General features: G+C 42.0%; 2 protein-coding genes across 7 annotated transcripts in view; both read right to left on the bottom strand.

Annotated features, from left to right (window-relative positions):
• bcap31 (B cell receptor associated protein 31) overlaps positions 1-1,076 on the bottom strand; it is a 15,656-nt gene extending 14,580 nt beyond the window's left edge. Inside the window, exons 1-2 of one of the 2 annotated variants that reach the window (XM_046871437.1) lie at positions 946-1,076; positions 155-247 (exon numbers count right to left, since the gene is read on the bottom strand). In XM_046871437.1, the coding sequence (XP_046727393.1) occupies positions 155-246 (92 nt within the window). In that variant the 5' untranslated portion in view covers position 247; positions 946-1,076. Of the gene's footprint in view, positions 1-154; positions 256-945 lie in introns of both variants that reach the window. The other variant, XM_046871438.1, reaches the window with a different exon arrangement.
• Positions 1,077-4,926: 3,850 nt separating this feature from the next.
• On the bottom strand, positions 4,927-19,221 carry slc35a2 (solute carrier family 35 member 2). 5 transcript variants are annotated; one of them, XM_046871540.1, is made up of 6 exons: positions 19,085-19,221; positions 18,821-18,992; positions 13,713-13,895; positions 13,475-13,626; positions 12,255-12,949; positions 4,927-6,291 (listed from the first exon to the last, which is right to left on the bottom strand). In XM_046871540.1, exons 2-6 carry the CDS (start codon positions 18,888-18,890, stop codon positions 6,264-6,266), a joined length of 1,128 nt encoding a protein of 375 aa, XP_046727496.1. In that variant the 5' UTR covers positions 18,891-18,992; positions 19,085-19,221; the 3' UTR covers positions 4,927-6,263. The 5 variants fall into 5 exon arrangements, with proteins under 5 accessions (XP_046727496.1, XP_046727499.1, XP_046727497.1 ...); XM_046871543.1 differs by having other exon boundaries at positions 19,101-19,185; XM_046871541.1 differs by having other exon boundaries at positions 19,093-19,172.
• Positions 19,222-21,184: the final 1,963 nt, after the last annotated feature.

Genomic DNA, 21,184 nt, shown 5'->3' with positions numbered 1-21,184 from the left:
AAACAGTCAGCGTTGCCAGGGAAACACAGTACAGTACACAAACTGGCAGACGTATTCATGCACACAGCACTAAAATAAACCCTGATCTGAGATTTCATAGGAGGAAGAAATCTCCAGTGCACGGATCTGCGAGATCCTCTGAGATCTCTCTCACCGTTTGGGGGAGATAAAGGGCACGCAGAGGAGCAGGACGAAGAAAACCTCGGCGTACAGGAAAGACGCCACCGCCGTCCACTGCAGACTCATCCTGCAGACCAGAAATCAGACACACAATTATCACCTCCATGAACATAGGCTTTGGACAGACAGACAGATAGAAAAATAGATAGATAGACAGATATATAGATCTTTCATACAGTAGAACATGGAGAAATAAAAAAAATTATAATAATAATAAAATGAATGTATTGCAGCACTCTGTCGAAAGCAACAGCGCCCCCTGGTGCACAAGAACGAAAGCACAGGAATTAATATAACGAAGAACATGTCGTGTATTTATGATGTAATGCAATATATCCGAGCCATGATTCGGTTTTTTTATAAATGAATAATAATTTATAATTATTATAATTAATTTATAATTAAAGTGTATTTCATGAGGGATTGTTCTAGAAAGTTCCTGTCACTTCTTCACTCCATTTGGAGATATTTTTTTTCTTGACCGACTTATGATTTTGAAATTATGATCTTGCATGTGTAAAGGTGGAGGAAATATCCATGTATAGATCTTATACAAATATAAATCTTTCATATTGAACCGAATAAATTCACGAGATAACAGCTAGCACCTGAGTGACTAGCTGAATAATTAGCTAAAGCTACAAAACCACGCCTACTTTCGCTTTTCACACACTGTCTCACGTTTCAGCTTCATGATCATACTCCCGGCGTTCACAATAATAATACAAACATATAAAAACAATAATGAAAAATATAAATACTCACCTTTAAATTAATTACAAAACACACCAGCTAAAAGAGATGTGCGCGCGAGCCCAAACTTCTCCCGATCTCTCCGTCTCACTTCCGGGATGCGTGGACAACTCCAACATACGACACTTCCGGTTAGAATGGGGGAGTTTCCCGTATGTTCCGATTGAAATCATAAAAAAATTACAATAAATAAATAAATAAATAAATAAATAAATAAATAATAAACTAAATATTTTGCAAATTATATTTGTAAATAAATTCGAATTCTAATAGTTTTTTTGGGGGGTTTATTTTGGTGAATGTAAAACAAGGCGCATTAAAACAAAATCCATATATAATAAAAAAAATGTTTTTTTGCACGTTTAATATGTTTTAATGATCAATAAAGTAATACAAGGTTTTAAAGAGTTATGATATATTATTAATATTCAAAACGTTTAATAATTTTAGTGATTTACTTCCGGCTTCCGGTTTAGCTAGGATAATATAAAAAAGCAGTAGACTAAATTGTTCAAACAAAATCATAAAATAAATACTTCTAATAAAATACAATAAATATATAAATATTTAAAAACATCCCCTACTTATTAAATGATTTTTGGATTTATGTAATACGTGTAGAATTACCATATTAAATATTTATTTTTTTTCTCAAACAAAATAGAGTTGCTTCCGGCAAGCACCGTACACATTAAAAGTCCCTGCTTGGCTCACATCAGATTTTTTTGCTCAATAATAGAGCGTGTTTATATAAAGAGGTGCTGGATGATTGGGAAACTACTGCAGGAGTGATGAGGGAGGCAGCTAGAAAAGTACTTTGTGTGACATCTGGAAATAGAAAGCAAGACAAGGAGACGTGGTGGAATGAGGAAGTGCAGGAGAGCATAAGGAGAAAGAGGTTGGCAAAACAGAAGTGGGATCGACAGAGTGATGAGAAAAGTAGGCAGGAGTACAAGGAGATGCGGCAGCAGGTTAAGAGGGATGTGGCGAAAGCCAAGGAAAAGGCATATGAGGAGCTGTAAGGAGAAGTTGGACACTAAGGGAGGAGAAAAGGATTTGTACTGATTGGCCAGGCAGAGGAACCGAGCTGGGAAGGATGTACTGCAAGTTAGAGCAGTAAAGGATGGAGATGGAAATGTGTTGACTAGTGAGGAGAGTGTGTTGAGAAGGTGGAGGGAGTATTTTGAGCAACTGATGAATGAGGAAAATCAGAGAGAGAGAAGGTTGGACGATGTGGAGTTGGTGAAGCAGGATGTAGATAAGATTAGTAAGGAGGAAGTGAGAGCAGCAATTAAGAGGATGATGAGTGGAAAGTCAGCTGGACCAGATGACATAACAGTAGAAGCATGGAGATGTTTAGGAGAGATGCAGTGGAGTTTTTATCCATTTACATTTACATTTGCGGCATTTAGCAGACGCCCTTTTCCAGAGCGACGTACAAAAGTGCTTTTGACCAAATTGTTGAACAGGATTCTGGAAGGTGTGAAGATGCCTGAGGAATGGAGAAGGAGTGTGCTGGTACTGATCTTTAAGAATAATAGAGATGTGCAGACCTGCAGTAACTACAGGGGAATAAAGTTGATCAGTCACACCATGAAGTTATGGGAAAGAGTAGTGGAAGCCAGGCTGAGAGAAAAGGAATGAAAGTCAATGAGAGGGAGGGCAGTGGAGTGGTGCGGTTGCAGGGAGAAGAGGTGGAGAAGGTGGAGGAGTTCAGGTACCTGGGGTCAACAGTGCAGAGTAATGGAGAGTGTGTTAGAGAAGTAAAGAAAAGAGTGCAGGCAGGGTGGAGTGGATGGAGAAGAGTGATAGCAGGAGTGATTTGTGATAGAAGAGTATCTGTGAGAGTGAAAGGGAAAGTTTATAGGACTGTGGTGAGACCTGAGATGATGTATGGTTTGGAGACAGTGACATTGAGTAAAGACAAAGATGTATCGTCCAAACCGCTCCACGGATATTGCTATCTCCACGACCTAGACAACAAGGACTCTTATGTACGAATGCTGATTATAGACTTCAGCTCAGCATTCAACACGATCATCCCTCAGCACCTGATTTAGAAGCTGAGCCTACTGGGCCTGAACACCTCCTTCTGTAACTGGATCCTGGACTATCTGACCGGGAGACCTTGGTCAGTCCGGATCGGAAACAGCATCTCCAGCACCACTACATGAACACTGGGGCCCCTCAGGGCTGTGTGCTCAGCCCACTGCTGTTCACTCTCTGCTGACTCATGACTGTGTAGCAATGCACAGCTCAAATCACATCATTAAGTTCACCAATGACACGACCATGGTGGTTCTCATCAGCAAGAACGATGAGTCAGCATACAGAGAGGGGGTGCAACGGTTAACAGCCTGGTGTGGAGCCAACAACCTGTCTCTGAATGTTGACAAAACTTAAGAGATGGCTGTTGACTTCAGAAGAGCACAGACTGACCATTCTCCACTGATCATCGATGGATCCTCCGTGGAGATCATCAAGAGCACCAAATTCCTTGGTGTTCACTTGGCAGATAACCTCACCTGGTCACTCAACACCAGCTCCATCACCAAAAACGCCCAGCAGCATCTCCACTTCCTGAGAAGGCTGAGGAAAGCTCATTTTGTGTAGTTGTCTTGCACTGTCTTGTGTTGTCTTTGCACTTTTTGCACCAGGTTGCACACATGCACTTTATGTGGCGAGGACACTTACTAGTCCTTAACCCTGTGTTTTTTTGTGATTGTTGTAGCATCAGGGTTCAGGAGGAACTTTGTTTCATTTCACTGTGTACTGCGTCAGATATATATGGTTGAAATGACAATAAAAGCTTCTTGAAGACAGGAGGTGGAGCTGGAGGTAGCAGAGCTGAAGATGTTGAGGTTGGGCAGGATTAGAAATGAGTTTATTAGAGGGACAGCACATGTAGGACATTTTGGAGACAAGGTGAGGGGAGGTGAGATTGAGATGGTTTGGACATGTGCAGAGGAGAGACATGGGGTATATCAGTAGGAGAATGCTGAGGATGGAGGAAAAGAGGAAGACCAAGGAGGAGGTTTATGGATGTGGTGAGGGAAGACATGCAGGTAGTTGGTGTGAAAGAGGCAGATGTAGAGGACAGAGGGGTATGGAGACGGATGATCCGCTGTGGCGCCCCCTAATGGGAGAAGCCAAAAGATGATTATGGATGCTCTTTTCCCCTCTATGGAAAGCTTTCAAATTAATTCTATCCACATAATTTGATAATATACAGTAACAAAACTGCTGATGGATCAGAACCAGAGACCAATTTCAGACCTTAGCGTCATTATACACACAAATCATATCCGTGCTCGCTGTGCAACAAACCTCTGTGTGATAATCAGCTCACAATCTTCCTTGTATGCATTCAAAACTTTTTATTTAGGCATAAACACGTTAATCAGACAAAATCTTTTTTTTTCAAATGCTCTCTTTTTTTATGTAAATAAACACCATGTATTCAGACGTCATGTAAGGCAGCGGTAGTGTTTAATCAGACACAGACGTCTTTAAATATCATAAAGGAGAAAAGCTGCTGGAGATGAATTAAATCTCTGAGGAAAAAGATATATATATATAAAGCTTTAATGATCAGGACCTGAAACATCTCTTATAAGTGAGAGGAGTGAAAAATTGGAGTTTTATCGTCTAATATATATATATATATATATATATATATATATAGGGTTATATATAGGCACTTTGAATATTAGTCCGCAGTGTGTAGAGGAAAAACCTGAAGGTGAGATACTTATATATACTGTATACACACACAAATGAATAAAAGTATTGGGACACCTGACAGTTCCAGCCATATGTAATTCTTCTCCAAAATGTTTCCTCTAATTTGAAGGCACAGAAATGTACAGGACGCTTCTCCAAACCTGTTCCATCATGACAATGCGCCTGTGCACAAAGCCAGCTCCATGAACATATATATATGCTTTCCATGGGTTGGACTGGAAGATCTCCTTCAATAGAGCACCAACCCTACTGAACACCTCTGGGTTGAATGTGAACACTGACTGCACCCCAGAACCTCCTCACCTTCTCACCTACATCGCTAACTGGCTGAATGAATCTCCACGAATCACATATGGAACATCTTCCCAGAAGAGGAAAAGGATATAAAACCAAATGGTGACTGAACGTGGAAGATGTTCAAGAAGAAGCACATCCCAATCTTATGCTCGTGTGTCCACAAAATGGGAGACATGGTCAAGTGTGAAAAAGAAAATACACCCTCTTTAAATTCTGGGGTTTTACATAATGAGGACGTTATAAAAATTCACATAGTCCTGATCAATATTAGAATGAGGTAAATAAAGCTTCAGATGAACACCACCATGACATATTGCACCGTATCATTATAAAGAATTTTTAAGACAAAAATCAGGCCAAAATGGAGGTCATGTGTGAAAAACTAAGTACACCATTTGCTTATGCGTCTGGTAGAAAATAAACGAATCACTCGTTAAGATGACTCGTTCTCCTGAGTCACATTAAAGACTCGTTCAATATGAACGAATGGTTCATGAATGACCTGTCACTACTGCTGCAGCACTTCAGTCTGGTGGAGGTTTGGACTTTGTCCATTGCATCATTTTGATTCTGCACTTTTTTAGCTGTCAGTTTTGGGCAAGCCATAGCAGATGGACAGATGGTCTTACATCTGACTCTATAATACTTCGTCTTCTTTTCAAAGTGTGTGTCCTCTGCGATTCGCTCTGGATCTCCGCAACGGTGTCAAAACAGCAACCTTCGAGCCAGATCTTCATCAAAGTTCGCACGAATAACGAATAGCACCAGTTGCACGGCTCCTGATGTAGCCAGGATGATGTGTTTTGGCACACTGACTGATGAAGGTCGGTGCTCCCTGTGACTGTGCGTGCAGCCTCGTGCTGCCATCTGTTGTGTGCTATAAAACTTGGAACTTGAAAACTTTTGATAGCACCTCATACATGGTGAGATCTTGAGATGAATTTGCAAAGATACCACACCTGGAAAGACTGGGAACTGTCTCAAATGTTTTCCACTTTGAATAATTTGGAAGCGGCCTTATAACCCTTCCCAAATTGGTGAGCAGAAGCATCTCTAAGCTTAGTGCTGACATATGATTCCTTTCCTCATGTTAACACGCAGAAAACTTGGGCTTTTATAAAGTAAAGGTGTACTTTTCCATTTTGGCTTGATTTTTGTAAAAAAAAAAGAATAATAATGACAATAAATATGTTATGGGTTTTTCATCTGAGGTTGTATAAACTATAATAAATGCACAAAATATTCCAAGGCAGATCAGCTTCGTCCAGGTCTTCTTCGCTCTTCATGTTTCAGCTACCCTTCTCCTTTTCCAAGCTCCTAGAGGAAAGAGGAAGGAAGACAGATCGGATCAGCAGGCGATACACAAACCACATCGCAGTAAATAAAAGTTCCACGCGGAGTATCACGGTACCCAAACACGTCATCGCGCTTCGGGAAAACTGTGGCTTCACGTCTACATTTACGTACCTGCGTCCAATTGGCTTGTTGGGTAAATTCCTCAGCCGGGCCACTTTGAAACCGATCGTGAGTTTGACTCGACTTGTGGTAATAATGTGATTCTAGAAAACACCCAACTGACCGAAGACACCGTGGATTCATGTTGTTAAGAACCTGGTGTCTTGTACTTTTGAGCTCAATCCAGGACACTCCAGAAATGTGTGCTTCAGTTTTACAGCCTCACTGCAGCAGTTAACGCCTGGTATCACATTTGGCTTTGGAGTTTCCTTCATATGTAAAGGTGTGTGTAACCCTGTAGCATTTATATGCATATCTAGAAGTGTGTGTAGACTATAGATCCAAATATTTGTAGACACATGACCAACAGAGACTATTAAACACACTTACACACACTTACACATGCAATGAAAATGTGGAAACACTGAGTCAGTAAAAGAATTAAACAGTGAATGAACGGTAGAAAGGTGGAGTCCAAATACGACATTTTAGTCTCTACCAGAAGAACTTGTGTGAGTCTGGAGTGATATCGATCATGAAACGACCTGCCCAGTCACCGCACTTCCATCCTACTGGACTGCTCTGGGATAAACAAGGAACCTCCATCTAGTAACGAACAACTTTAGCGAGTTTTACATGGTATTTCAGCTGAGAAACGAAGGGTCCAGATGGTAAATCTGTTCTTCATGCTGAGGGAGGATTTTTTTTAATTTAAATAAAGTGGAACATCTGGAAATTTATAGATTTGTTTGGTCAAAGTAAATCTTTATAGCATTACATAGAAACAAAAGGAATGTGTCTCTCAAACACCATAAATAACTCAGTGTTTTCACTTTTCCATAGACATACATATATATACATATACATATATATATGTATGAGAGAGAGAGAGAGAGATTTTATATATATATATATATATATAAAAAAAAATGCATGCATTTCCGTTTTATTAGGAATATGAATTATATTAAATTATATATATCTACACACACACACACACACACACACACACACACACACACAGTAATTCCCCGTTTATTGAAAAACCGCGATAAACGGACAACACCCCCAAAATGCTATTTTATGTATACAGTATTAACACTTTACTTCATTTTATGATTAAAAGTTATATTTTTTGTAATAAATTTCATTATTTCAACATAAAAACAATTCCCTATTGGGGTGGGGGTGGGGGGTGGGGGTTTGGTCTATCGTGCTCTCCGTGAGAGAGAAGGAGAATCAGACTAACATTAAGTATGTGACAAATGCAATTCTGCGATAAACAAGGGATCACCCGCGCTAAAGCGAGGGATTACTCTGTGTGTGTGTGTGTGTGTGTGTGTGTGTGTGTGTGTGTGTGTGTGTGTGTGTGTGTGTGAGTGAGTGAGTGAGTGAGAGAGATTATATATATATATATATATATATTCATTCATATTAGGGCTGTCAGAATTAATGCATTAGTATATGAGAGCAACCATTTTATTATTTGTTCTCAAGGGACAATACTGTAGAAAAGTTTTTAATCCTAGTTTTTAATCCTAAACACCCCCCACCCCCACACACACACAGACACACGCACACACACACACCAAGTGGTTTTTTGAAAACAAACTCAGACCTGTTTAATTCCAGTGAATTGTTCTTCACAATTAGTTAATGAAAAAATAGAAAATAAAAAATGAAAAAATAAAATAAAAAATAGGATAATTTTACAAAAAGGAAAATTAGCATTTAAAAAAAAAAAAAAAAAAAACCTTCGGATTAATATAAAAAAAAAAAAAAAAAAAAAAAAATAGCAGCTTCATGTCCCAGATAAGTCTCTATAGTATATAATTATATAATAATCCCAGATATACTTCTATGCTGATATTGTATGAGGAAGTCAGGTGTGTCAGAGAAGTATGTGAGGGTGGTGTAGGACATGTATGAGGACAGTGTGACAGCAGTGAAGTGTGCAGTAGGAACGACAGATTGGTTTAAGGTGGAGGTTGGACTGCATCAAGGATGGGCTCTGAGCCCTTTCCTGTTTGCAGTGGTGATGGACAGGTTGAAGGAAGAGGTCAGACAGGAGTCTCCATGCACTTTGATGTTTGTGGATGATATTGTGATTTGTGGTGAGAGTAATGAGCAGGTTGAGAAGAGCCTGGAGAGGTGGAGATATGCGCTGGAGAGAAGGGGAATGAAAGTCAGTAGGAGTAAGACAGAGTACATGTGTGTGAATGAGAGGGAGGGCAGTGGAGTGGTGCGGTTGCAGGGAGAAGAGGTGGAAAAGGTGGAGGAGTTCAGGTACCTAGGGTCAACAGTGCAAAGTAATGGAGAGTGTGTTAGGGAAGTGAAGAAAAGAGTGCAGGCAGGGTGGAGTGGGTGGAGAAGAGTGATAGCAGTAGTGATTTGTGATAGAAGGGTATCTGTGAGAGTGAAAGGAAAGTTTATAGGACTGTGGTGAGACCTGAGATGTTGTATGAAATAGAGACAGTGGCATTGAGTAAAAGACAGAAGGTGGAGCTGGAGGTAGCAGAGCTGAAGATGTTGAAATGTTCATTGGGAGTGACGACGATGGACAGGATTAGAAATGAGTTCATTAGAGGGACAGCGCATGAAGGACGTTTTGGAGACAAGGTGAGGGAGGCGAGATTGAGATGGTTTGGACATGTGCAGAGGAGGGACATGGGGTATATCAGTAGGAGAATGCTGAGGATGGAGACACCAGGAAAGAGGAAAAGAGGAAGAACAAGGAGGAGGTTTATGGATGTGGTGAGAGAAGACATGCAAGTAGTTGGTGTGAAAGAGGCAGATTCAGAGAAAAGGGGGGTATGGAGATGGATGATCCGATGTGGCGCCCCCTACTGGGGCAGCCAAAAGAATAAAATGAAGAAGATATACTACTATGCTGAAAAGCCCAGGGTCATAGATTGGTAATAAATCCTTTTAAATCATAAACACACACACACACACACACACACACACACACACACACACACACACACACACACACACACACACACACGTCATCCCACCCTTCACTGTTACATCACCATGTGTTTATGTGCTCACGGAGAAAAAGAGAAAAAAAATAGAATAATGTTTTAATATTAACATTCACCGTAAATCTCTTTGTGTTTCTGAGAACCGATTTGGCGTGTATCAAATATATGCACTAAAAAAAATTTTTTTTTTTTGTTTTTTGTACATTATGTAACATCACGGACACAGCGATAAATAATTGTTTTTAAACAGGAAAAAAAAGGGGAGGGGAATAAAAGTTATATTATTTACACGCGCTGGCAGTTCGACATCGGCTTCTGTACAGTCACAAGTGCATTGAGAAAGGCACAGCATCAGCCATTTGTTAGCACTAGTGAAGCAAATATGAAGAGACACACACACACACACACACACACACACACACACACACACACACACACACACACACACACACACACACAGGGAAGGTGTGGTTTTCTGAGATTGGGCTCATCAATCCTTATTAGTTTCCTTGATATGCTGATATATATAAATATATTTGCTTTCGACAGTCAAAAGTTTTGGAACACGTCGTGGGGGAAAAATTCACCTCGGAATTCCGACTTGTATTATCATGACGGTCTCTTCAGCCCACAGCTTGGCATGTCACGATCAAATTAAATTTAGAACTCCGACTTGTAAAATCACAAATGTCCTTCAACCTCGAGGTCAGCAAGTGACCGCAAATAAACTCGGAATTCAAGACGTATATATATATATATATATATATATATATATATATATATATATATATATATATATATAAAATGGTCTCCTGTACCCTGAATTCAGCAAGTGACTGCAAAGTTCAGCAAGTCATCTCAAATCAAACCCAACTTGGAATTTTCTCCGCCAACAGTTCAACAAGTGACAGCAAACAAACTCGGAATTCCAAGATGTACCCCCTGATAATAAGTCTCCTGGAACCTGAGCAAGTGACTGCAAGCGAAATCAATTCGGAATTCGGACTCATAACATCACGACTCTCCAAGATCAAGTTACAATAAACAAACTTGGCTTGGAATTCCGACTAGTAACTTGGCCCTTCGTTTGTAGCTGCTATAACGTAAGTGGAAACAGGGATCGCGGACGACGTGGGACACGCCTTCGAGACGAGGTTTATTCGATTCCCGTTTGTGACGTGCTCCAAAACCCTTGACTATCAGAGTGTGTGTGTGTGTGTGTGTGTGTGTGTGTGTGAGATGTCCGTCCAGACCTCAGCGTTCTCGTGCGGCACTGACTGCAGTTTCAAGTCTCCTAAAAATATATTTATTAAAAAAAGAAATAATAAAAAATAAAATCCAGCTGCTGTTTATTTTGATTCCTAGGAGCAGACAGCACTGTACAGCCTGACGCTCAGCCTACATCGATTAGAAACGCAGCATTCCCAAGATTCCCAAATCTTCCCAGAATCCCCAGTGCTGTAGTGCAACAGTGAGCGTGATTCTCGTGACCAGTATGCCAGCGACGTGTGCTGTAGGTGCACAGGCTGAGCGCACAGGATTCCCTGGATTCCCTCGAGAAGCTGAAATCAGGTGTGTTTCCTGGAGCGTGCACAGACAATGCGGGCAAAAGTATTCGGACACCCGACTTTCCCACCGTAATCGCCAAATTGTTCCCACAAACAATTGTATAAGACGTCTTTGGATGCCAGAGCATGAAAGTCAACCTTCAGTTGAACTATGAAACCTGTTCCAGCTCCATAAAGATCTGCTTTTTCATGGTGTTGGAAGATGTGCAAGATCTCCTGCTATAGAGCTATAAACCCTATTTAACACGTTTGCGATGACGTTTTTAACTCTGACTGCATCTCAGGCCTCCTCCATGTGCCACCATGTGCTTACTGAACGTCCTATAATTTTTTGAGGGCGTGGCCGCATGTAAAAACGCATGTAGGTGAGGCCCAGATGTTCAGAAGACACGTGTAAAATGAACGAATCGTTCTAAACGAATGCGGCAGGTGTTTTTATGGGTACGTATGCGTTTTTCTAGGTGGAATATGCACACATGCACGTCTGCACATGGAGATATGTCATGGTGGAACGTAGAGCTTGGAACGTTTCCTCCGTGTTGATCTCATTTTATACAATAGAGCATGTGCGTGTTAAGGGCCTTACTCAAGGGCCCAGGAGTGGTGGCGTTGGTGGTGCTGGGATTTGAACTCACAACCTTCTGATCTTACCACATCTTAACCACTGAGCTACAATGTCCATTCTTGAACACGACTTCGATCGTGTTAGACGCTTATGCAGATGTTTGTAGAAACAGCTGGATCTTTGACATGTGAACTGCCCTTAGATTCTTATTTAGATTAGACGCTAAAACCTGAGGAGGTAAGTGTAGAATAAGGCATATCGGGGTGAGGGGTGATGATAAAGGGGCAAACCTGTTCCTAGATCTTGTGCTTTACCCCGGCGAGTCCTGGCGCAGCCCTGACGTGATGTTTTATCTCAAACACACCTGATCTCGGTAAATCGAGGTTTTCGCCAGGATTTGAAAAGATAGTCTGGCCACGTCTGATCAGATTTCTTAGATCGGACCGAACGGACTATGAGTCAGCTGATTAGAGAGCACACTCAGCATGACTGTGCACATACACACACCCGCTGGGGTAACACGCGAGTGAGAGAGAGAGAAAAAAGAAAGAAAGCATAACCCGACCCCAAAGCAGCAGAAAGAAGAGGATTAAAAGTCTGAGTAAAAAAAAAAAAAAAAAAGAGGGATTACTGGGAAAAAGTGAGTCGTGAAGGTTGAGGGAGAGAAAGTTTGGCCAGCAAAAGTTTCATTTCACCAGCACTGACTTTGGAAGGAACCCGTCCGTCTGCGAGGAAGAGGAGGAGGAAGAGGAAGAGAAGGAGCCGGCGCTGGTGGGCTGCGCTGCCGCTTTGGGTAGACTGTACATGTAGACGGCGCCGATGACGAGGCCGGCGCCGAGCGTGAACAGGATGTCCACGTGGAAGCCGAAGAGGTAGACGGACGTGACTGTGGACACCACGATGGAGAAGGATGTGGCGAAGCCCTTGAGGATGTTGTCGGCGTATTTGACCACCACGGCCACCAGGAGGCCGCCGAACGCCTGGTTAAAAATCACGCCCCACACCATGGGCGTGTATCCGAACAGGAAGCCCTTCTCAGCGATCTGCTCGCCGTCGTTCCACAACAGGCCGAGCAGGCCCAGGAGCGTCCCGAAGAACCCCAGCTGCACGTTGCGGAGCCACAGCGAGGCGCTGCTGCCTTTCAGGATCTTCTCGAAGTAAACGCCTGCGAACCCTGATGACAGGCAGGACACCACTACGGCCACCAGGCCTTTCACGTAGCTCTGGGAGGCGCCCGAGTCCACGGCCTCCTTGTTCTTGCTGCTGTCCTGCTCCACCTGGACGATGGCCACACCGGCGAACAAGAGGAGCAACGAGATCCACTGGATACGCGACAGACTCTTCCTCAGCATGAGAACCGAGAAGAGCGCCGTCGTTAAAATCTTCAGCTGATACGTTACCTAGAGAAGGAGGAGATAAAAAAAAAAAAAAGTGCTTTTTTAATTGAAATCTCGTTTTTATCCATTTACACACTATGACCAAATGTTTTTGGACACCCAACCGTTAGATGTGCATCTTTTTGAAGATATCCAGTTCCACATTTAGTCCCCATTTACTAATATAATAAACTCCACTCTTCTGGGGAGATGTTCCTCTTGATTTTGTGAAGATGTTTGTGAGGTGAGGAGGTCTGGGATGCAGCTGACATGAAAAATCCAAAGCATCCAAAGACACCAGTTTGGAGAAGAACCATACAAATCGCATAGTGTGTGTGTGTGTGTGTGTGTGTGTGTGTGTGTGTGTGTGTGTGTGTGTGTAAAATGGTGTTGTACTGAATATCCCTTTAAAGCAGGATTCTGATACTGGAGATTCCCTCTAAAAATGCTGAATAAACAGGAAGGAGACGGATGGGAGGAGTCTCCAGGGGTGTTATGGGTGAAAGTGTCAGGATGTTAAACTTGAGCAGAACTTCAGAGGAAGCTCACCTGAAACGTGGCAGCTGGCAAGTTTGAGATGGCCACGTACTGCAGGTTATTCTGTAGCGTGTAGATAAGCGATGGAACCGCCAGCTTCAGCGTGTCCCAGTACTGCACCACTATCGAATCATACAGCAGGAACACAAAGTCCTTGATGTTTCCTGTGAAGAAGAAGAAGGAGCATTATTACTGACGCACCATCTGCTAAACTCTGGACCGCTCTGGGGTATCATTACGACAGACACACCTCTCTTCTGGAACAGGATGATGATGAGGCAGGTGGAGACCTTCAGGACCTCGGCCATGACCACGGCGGACGTGGTGAAGAAGCGATCTCCCGGTAACGTCCGCACGTAGCGGATGCTGAGGATGAGCGAGGCATTCTGGATCACCAAAATGGTCAAACTGATGTACTTTAACTTTCGGTTCGCTGCAGAAGGACAGACACGAGATGCGATCAGAACCTGTTCAGAACCCGAGCTCGCTCTTCACGTAAATATTCAAGAAATGCATCAAAGTGCTCGTCGTTTTTAATTAACAAAGTTTTTTATAATTAACATTCGAACAGCTCACGTTTTTTAAAACAACTAGAAATAAAATCACTGCTTGTTCAAGTAATTTATAAAATAATATTTGAACATATTTTATCAAAATAAATAGAGAAATGAAATTAGTTACATTTTTGTTAGACCCAGTTTGGGTGATACAGTGTGTGTGTGTGTGTGTGTGTGTGTGTGTGTGTGTGTGTGTGTGTGTGTGTGTGTGTGTGTGTGTGTTTTACATTTAATATAGCATTTTCTCAGATTGTAAATATGTTCCGCAAAAAACGAAAAACTTTGGTGTGAATATGTGTATGGTTACACCCCCATCACTTCACTCCAGCCACATTAAACACATTCCCTCTCTCTGTCTGTCTCTCTCTCTCATCTGTCTCCTGATCTTTCTCTCTCTCTCTCTGTCTGTCTCTCATTTCTCTCTTTCTCTCCCAGTCCATCTACCAATCTCTCTCTCTCTCTCTCTCTCTCTCTCTCTCTCTCTCTCTGCCGGTCTCTCTCTTTTCTGTGTCTTTCTCAGTCCGTCTGTCTTCTGATCTCTCTTTCTTTCTCTCAGTGACTCTCTCTCTCTCGGTCTGCGTGTGTGTGTGTGTGTGTGTCCCTCTCTCGTCTCCTGTCCTCTCTTGGTCTGTGTCTCTCTCTCATCTGTCTCCTGATCTTTCTCTCTCTTGGTCTGTGTCTCTCTCTCTCATCTGTCTCCTGAGCGTGCTCGCTCTCTCTCTCTCTCTGTCTGTCTGTCTGTCTTCCGGTCTCTTTCTCAGGCTGTCTTCCCCTGTCTCCTGAACTCTCTCTCTCTCTTTCTCCCAGTCTCTCTTTTGCTCGTCTCCTGTCCTCTCTCTCTCTCTCTCTCTCTCTCTCTCTCTCTCTCTCTCTCTCTCTCTCTCTCTCTCTGGTCTCTCTCTCTCTCTCTCTCTCTCTTGGTCTCTCTCTCTCTCTGGTCTCTCTCTCTCTCTCTCTCTCTCTCTCTCACTCTCTCTCACACACACACACACACACACACACACACACACACGAGTTTATCATTTTACAAAAGTGACTCCTCCTGAGAACTTTACTGTGTCGGGAAAACAGTGACCTTAATCCCTGATTCCTCCCAAACTATTAAACAAAAGACTTCAGTTAAATACTTTATTAAACCAACAAACTTTTAGATTTGTTTATTATTAGTCTCGGCTTAAATACAGGTTTCACTGTACGAGTCCCCGAGTACGAGCCGTTACTATAGAAACGATAACACGGCCGGGCGTTAATACGGTTCTCCAGTCTGACCCTGGATATATTCATTATACAGTCATTCAGACTGGAGCCTTTTACAGAACACTATAGAATCCCGCTTTAATCACACGCCCTTCGCCATACAGGTCCCCGTGTTTGCCGTTACCATAGAAACCAGAAAGTTGGCATTAACATATCTGTATACCCGAGATTTACCTTGTAGGCAAAGTCAACCCTGACGAATTAGATTCGAGATTTTGCACGTGCTGCAATATCGTACAAAGAAAGAAAGATTTCATTCGCCAAACAAATTCGATCTGTTTATTCGAACAATCATCGTAAACGCTCATCTTTATATCTTAATAGAGAGACGAATCTGTCTAACTATGTGCAGGAAAACTAACGTGCAGGTACGTTTGCTCTCCGACGCATCAGTGACGAGGATGTTTGCACACTGCACCCTGTTAAAACACACACACACACACGACAACAATCAGCGCCTTCATTCACACTGAGCGGTTAGGCACTCCACCCAGCATGCTCACACTCTCTCTCACACACACACACACACACACACACACACACACACGACTCCTTGTCCACAACCAACCCGACTGTACGATGGAGAAATACAACAACAAAAAAAAAGGGTACACGGTAGAAACGGTGCCGCCAAAAGTATTGGGACACCCTTTTTTTCCTTATGCCATATGTGGTTCTTCATTAAACTGCTACCAAAAAGTTGGACACACAATTGTATAGGACGTCTTTGGATGCAGAATCGCAAAATCTTTTCCTATAATCGAACTAGGAGACCCAAACCTGTTCCAGCTCCATGAAGATTTGCTTTACATGGGTTGGAATAGAAGATCTTCTGCTTATAGAGCTCCAACTTCAACTTTGAGGTGAATGTGAACACTAACTGCACCCCAGGCCTCCTCACCTCATCTACTTGACTTTACGAACATCCTTGTATGAGCAAAAATCTCCATAAAATCCAGTGGAACATCTTTGGTCTCCTAGTTTAAGTTCAAGAGAAAAAAAAAACACCGCATCCATGTTTGTGTAGGAAAACACAGGTGTCCTGATGACCCAGGATGCTGCTTTGATGTTTCACATGACTTGTGCCATCTAAAGATCCCCTGACTGTTCCATCATGGTGTCTACGTCACGCGACAGAACGCCTCGTCCCAACCAGACAAAATGAGACCAATTCACTTCAACAATACACTCGTTATTGCCTTTCAAACTACTTCCAATTTAAAAAAGTGTTACTGTTTTTTAATTGGATGGATGGACAGACAAATAGTTAGACAGACAGACAGACAGGTGAATAGACAGACAGGCAGACAGATAGGTAAATAAATAGATGGATAGACAGACAGACAGACAGACAATCAGATAAAATGGTAGACAGACATACAGTGGTGGATAGATAATCAAATTAAATGGTGAATAGACAGACAGACAGGCAGACAGACAGGTAAATAAATAGATGCTTAGACAGACAGACAGACAATCAGATAAAATGGTGAATAGACATACAGATAGACAGACAGACAGACAAAACGGTGGATAGATAGACAGATAGACAGACAGACATACATAAAATGGTAGACAGACTTAATGGTGGATAGATAATCAGATAAAATGGTGAACAGACAGACAGACAGACAGACCGACAAATGAATAGATGGATAGACAGACAGACAATCAGATAAAATGGTAGATAGATAGACAGACATATAAAATGGTAGATAGATAGACAGACAGAATGGTAGATAGATAGACAGACAGACAGTTTGACACCAATAAACTTGTTATTGACTCAGTAATTGAACTCCATCAAATGTCATTCAAACTACTTTCATTTAAAAAATAAATTCCTTGTGGCAGAGGTGTGGGTTTGAATAACGAGGTAAAAGAAAACACACAGTCAAAGAAAGTGTATGATGCTGAAGGCGGTCTGACCTGCTCTACCTGATTCTCCTCAACCAGCAAAACCAAGACACTTTTGTAATGAAATTCTTCTGGAATTCCTGGAGAAGCTCGTGTTCAATGGATTAAAGTTCTTTATTAGTTATGCACACGTATTATTTTTCTTCTAAAAAACATGTAGGAGATTTTATATATAAAACAATATAAAGGCACGGTTACAGTAAAGGTGTGTTTCAGGGTTCATGGTGTTTATTTCAGCCTCCTGTCAGTGATTTAGTCTGAACTCAGCAGAGGCTCATTACAGTCACTTCATTCTCAATAAAACGCTTGTTTTCTCCTCCATCTCTTTTCATTGACGTCTAGAATAAACTCTGATTTGGAATGACACGGATGTATACCAGGAACTCCTAAAGCAAATATCACAGTTTATCAATACACATCACTACGGCTGCTTCTACAAACAGAAATAAAATGACGTCAAAAGATTGTGAAACAGAGAACCGGGAGGGTCAGCGGGATTATTTCAGGCGTCTTTTACAGTTTCCAGGTGTGTTTTTTTTTTTTTTTTTTTTTTTAACATTTTGAAAGCATTGTTACATGGAGTGTCGAGTTACGTTAGATTGTTTAAGGAACGATTAAAGTGTAAGGGAGGAAAGACGACAACAAAAAGGTAAAAGAGACTTTCTTCTTCTTCTTTTTTCGGATTAAAACGCGGTGACGTTTTTGCCCGTCGTGGATTTGAATGGAAAGGGATGAATATGAAAAAGTATTCTATTCTATTTCAAACAAAACAATTGCGCGTGCGGGCGCGCACACACACACACACACACACACACACACACACACACACACACACACACGTCTATGTCAAACCCTGGGCAAATGTTAAAAGACAGGCAGGCAGATAAAAAAAAATATATATGGATGGATGGACAACTGGTTAGACAGACAGACAGATACAAGGATGGACAGACAAATGGTTGGTTAGACAGAGAGACAGACAGATATAAAGATGGACAGACAAGTGGATACAATAGTAAACAGACAGACAGACAGACAGACAGACAATCGGATAGAATGGTGAAGGAAGACAGACAGACAGACAGACAGATGTGGGTAGACAGACAGACAGACAGACAGACAGATGTTTGTAGACAGACAGACAGACAGACAGACAGATGTTTGTAGACAGACAGACAGACAGACAGATGTTTGTAGACAGACAGACAGACAGACAGACAGATGTGGGTAGACAGACAGACAGACAGACAGACAGATAGTGGAGATAGACAGACAAACAGACAGAGACAGACAGACAGACAGACAGACAAATAAATAAATAAATAGTGGAGACAGACAGAAAGACAGAAAAAAAAACAGTTAGACAGACAGATAGACAGATAGATAGATAGATAGATAAACAAATAAACAAATAGTGTAAATAGATAGATAGATAGATAGATAGATAGATAGATAGATAGATAGATAGATAGATAGATAGATAACTTTAATTCCAATGATAATATTGAAGTGTATAAATGCTGTAGTATCAGTTGTAATGTTATGGAAAGTAAATGCTGGGGGTGAAACCCACACACTGAATCTGTAGCTCAGTTGTAATATTTAAAGCAGGAAATGAATCCATTACCGTCACTGTGTCTGCGGGAAGGTGTCTTATCTTCACCTGGAGATCCGGGACCCTGATTACCTGCTGCCATGTTGGCACTGACGTCTAAACCCCCCCGGACTCACAGCGCTAATTTCCGGTCCAACCGTCAGCCCCGAGATACACCAATTAATCCCAGTAGAGCGGCTTCATGCTGCAAAAGTTACCTAAATGTTCAGTGACATTACTTAATAACCAAAACACACAAAAACACACTCACACACAAACTCTCACACACTCTCTCACCCACTCACACACACACCGCAGCGCTAACAGTGTAAAACTGCACACTGGAGCTGCAGGCTGAAGCGTCGACGTCTCCACTGTCTTCTCTTCTTCATTGGTGGGAGGTTGAACACAATATCTAAAGACGCGCTTCTCCCACCAAGCGGCCTGGAGGGGAATTACACGGTGTGGCAAAAGTATCCGGACACCCGTCTTCTCCACCCATGTGGCTCCTCAATGCTCCTTAAACGCAGTAGTGTAAGATCTACTTCGGGATGCAGTGTCGTAAAATGTGTACCTTTATTTGAATTAGAACCTGTTCCAGCATGACAGTGACCCTGTGCACATGGCTCCAGTTGCATGAAGATACACTTTCTGGATTGAAAGATCTCCTGCTGTAAAGTTCTGAACTCTATTAAAGATGAATGAATTTTTCACGCTGACTGCACCCCAGGCTCCATCACATCACCTACATCAGTACCTCACTTCAACACCCTTTTCACAAAATCTAGTGAAACATCTTCCCAGATGATTGGAGCTTACTACAATGGCGTATGGAGACTACATGTGGAAACTGGATGATCTAAAAGAAGCACATAGCAAACTTTTCCTCCACTTTTCCAGCAAACTGTACCTGCAGTTGGAAAAGGGGTAGTAATTTGTACCTGGGATGGCAAAAGGGGAACTTACCTGTATGTAAGGTGTGAAAAGGTGTACACGTTTATTTGTATAGCGCTTTTCACAATGGGCATTGTCTCTAAGCAGCTTTACAGAACTTCAGAGTTAAGGTGAACGGTGTGTATTTATCCCTGATGAGCAGCCATGGAGACTGTGGTGAAGGGAAAACTCCCTTAGATGTTATGAGAAAGACACCTTGAGAGGAACCAGACTCAAAAGAAGAACCTCAGCTTCATTTGGGTGACATCAAGAGTTTGATCATAAATCTTTCAACAGTACAGAACACTGGAGAGTGAGAACTAACATGAGCACTGGAGTGTGTGATTATGACTGATGATCTTTCTACAGTCTTTTACAGTCATTTGATGTTGTGGAACCAGGAGCTACTGAGCAACTCATAAAATAGCTCAACATCTGAGATCATCACAGATCCAACACCAGCTTCTCCAGGTGGGACGTGACTGGAGCTGGCCAAACCTCAGGAAGCCTCGGGATGGGGAGAGAAAGAGAAGCAGTGGAGAGGAATTAGCGTAGCTGCTGTTCATGATATTAACAGCACAAGTTCATAATGTGCATGTGATCAGATGTTCTGGAGCACAAGGTTATGATATGTGATGTGTGTTATGTGTAGGCTTTGCTAAAAAGATATGTTTTTAATCTACACTTAAACTGGGTGAGTGTGTCTGAACCCCGAACACTGTCAGGAAGACTATTCCAGAGTTTAGGAGCTAAATGTGAAAATGCTCTACCACCTTTAGTGGACTTTGCTATTCTAGGAACTACTAGAAGCCCAGAGTTTTGAGATCTCAGGGAGCGTGGCGGATTGTAGCGAGTTAGAAGACTGGAGAGAAACATGGAGATAATCCATTTAGTGCTTTATAAGTGAGAAGTAATAGTTTGTAGTCTATTCGAAACTTAACAGGAAGCCAGTGTAGGGACGATAAGATTGGGGTTTTATGGTCATATTTTCTTGACCTTGTAAGAACTCTGGCTGCTGCATTCTGGACTAACTGAAGCTTGTTTATTAATGACGCAGGACATCCACCTAGTAATGCATTACAGTAGTCTATTCTGGAGGTCATGAACGCATGGATGAGCTTCTCTGCATCAGATATAGACAACATTTTTCTTAGCTTAGAAATATTTCTCAGGTGAAAGAAGGCTGTTTTTGTAACTTGATTGATGTGATTTTTGAAAAACAAGTTGCTCTAAAATAACACCCAGGTCTTTTACCGTTGAACTAGTGGTTACAGAACATCCGTCTAAATGCAGGTTGAGATGCTGGAGCTTCTTTGTACTAAATGGTGAGGAAGGTGAGAAGGATGATGAAGGTGAGGCAGGGGTGAGGAAGGTGAAAATGGTGAGGAATGTGAGGCAGGGGTGAGGAAGGTGAAAATGGTGAAGAAGGTAAGAAGGATGATGAAGGTGAGGCAGGGGTGAGGA

The sequence above is a fragment of the Silurus meridionalis genome, chromosome 17 (genome assembly GCF_014805685.1).
Source record: "Silurus meridionalis isolate SWU-2019-XX chromosome 17, ASM1480568v1, whole genome shotgun sequence".
NCBI lineage: Eukaryota > Metazoa > Chordata > Actinopteri > Siluriformes > Siluridae > Silurus > Silurus meridionalis.
Note: the sequence above shows the minus strand (reverse complement) of the source record. Positions and strands in the feature narration are given on the sequence as shown.

What these genes read in the sequence shown, in the direction of transcription:
- slc35a2 (XM_046871540.1), bottom strand. Translation starts at nt 18,890, where the DNA reads ATGGCAGCAGGTAATCAGGGTCCCGGATCTCCAGGTGAAGATAAGACA. An exon ending in TTCCCGCAGACACAGTGACG is followed by an intron (nt 13,896 to 18,820) that starts GTAATGGATTCA and finishes GTCCTTCTGCAG; the next exon opens with CGAACCGAAAGTTAAAGTAC. An exon ending in TGCCAGCTGCCACGTTTCAG is followed by an intron (nt 12,950 to 13,474) that starts GTGAGCTTCCTC and finishes CTCCTTCTCTAG; the next exon opens with GTAACGTATCAGCTGAAGAT.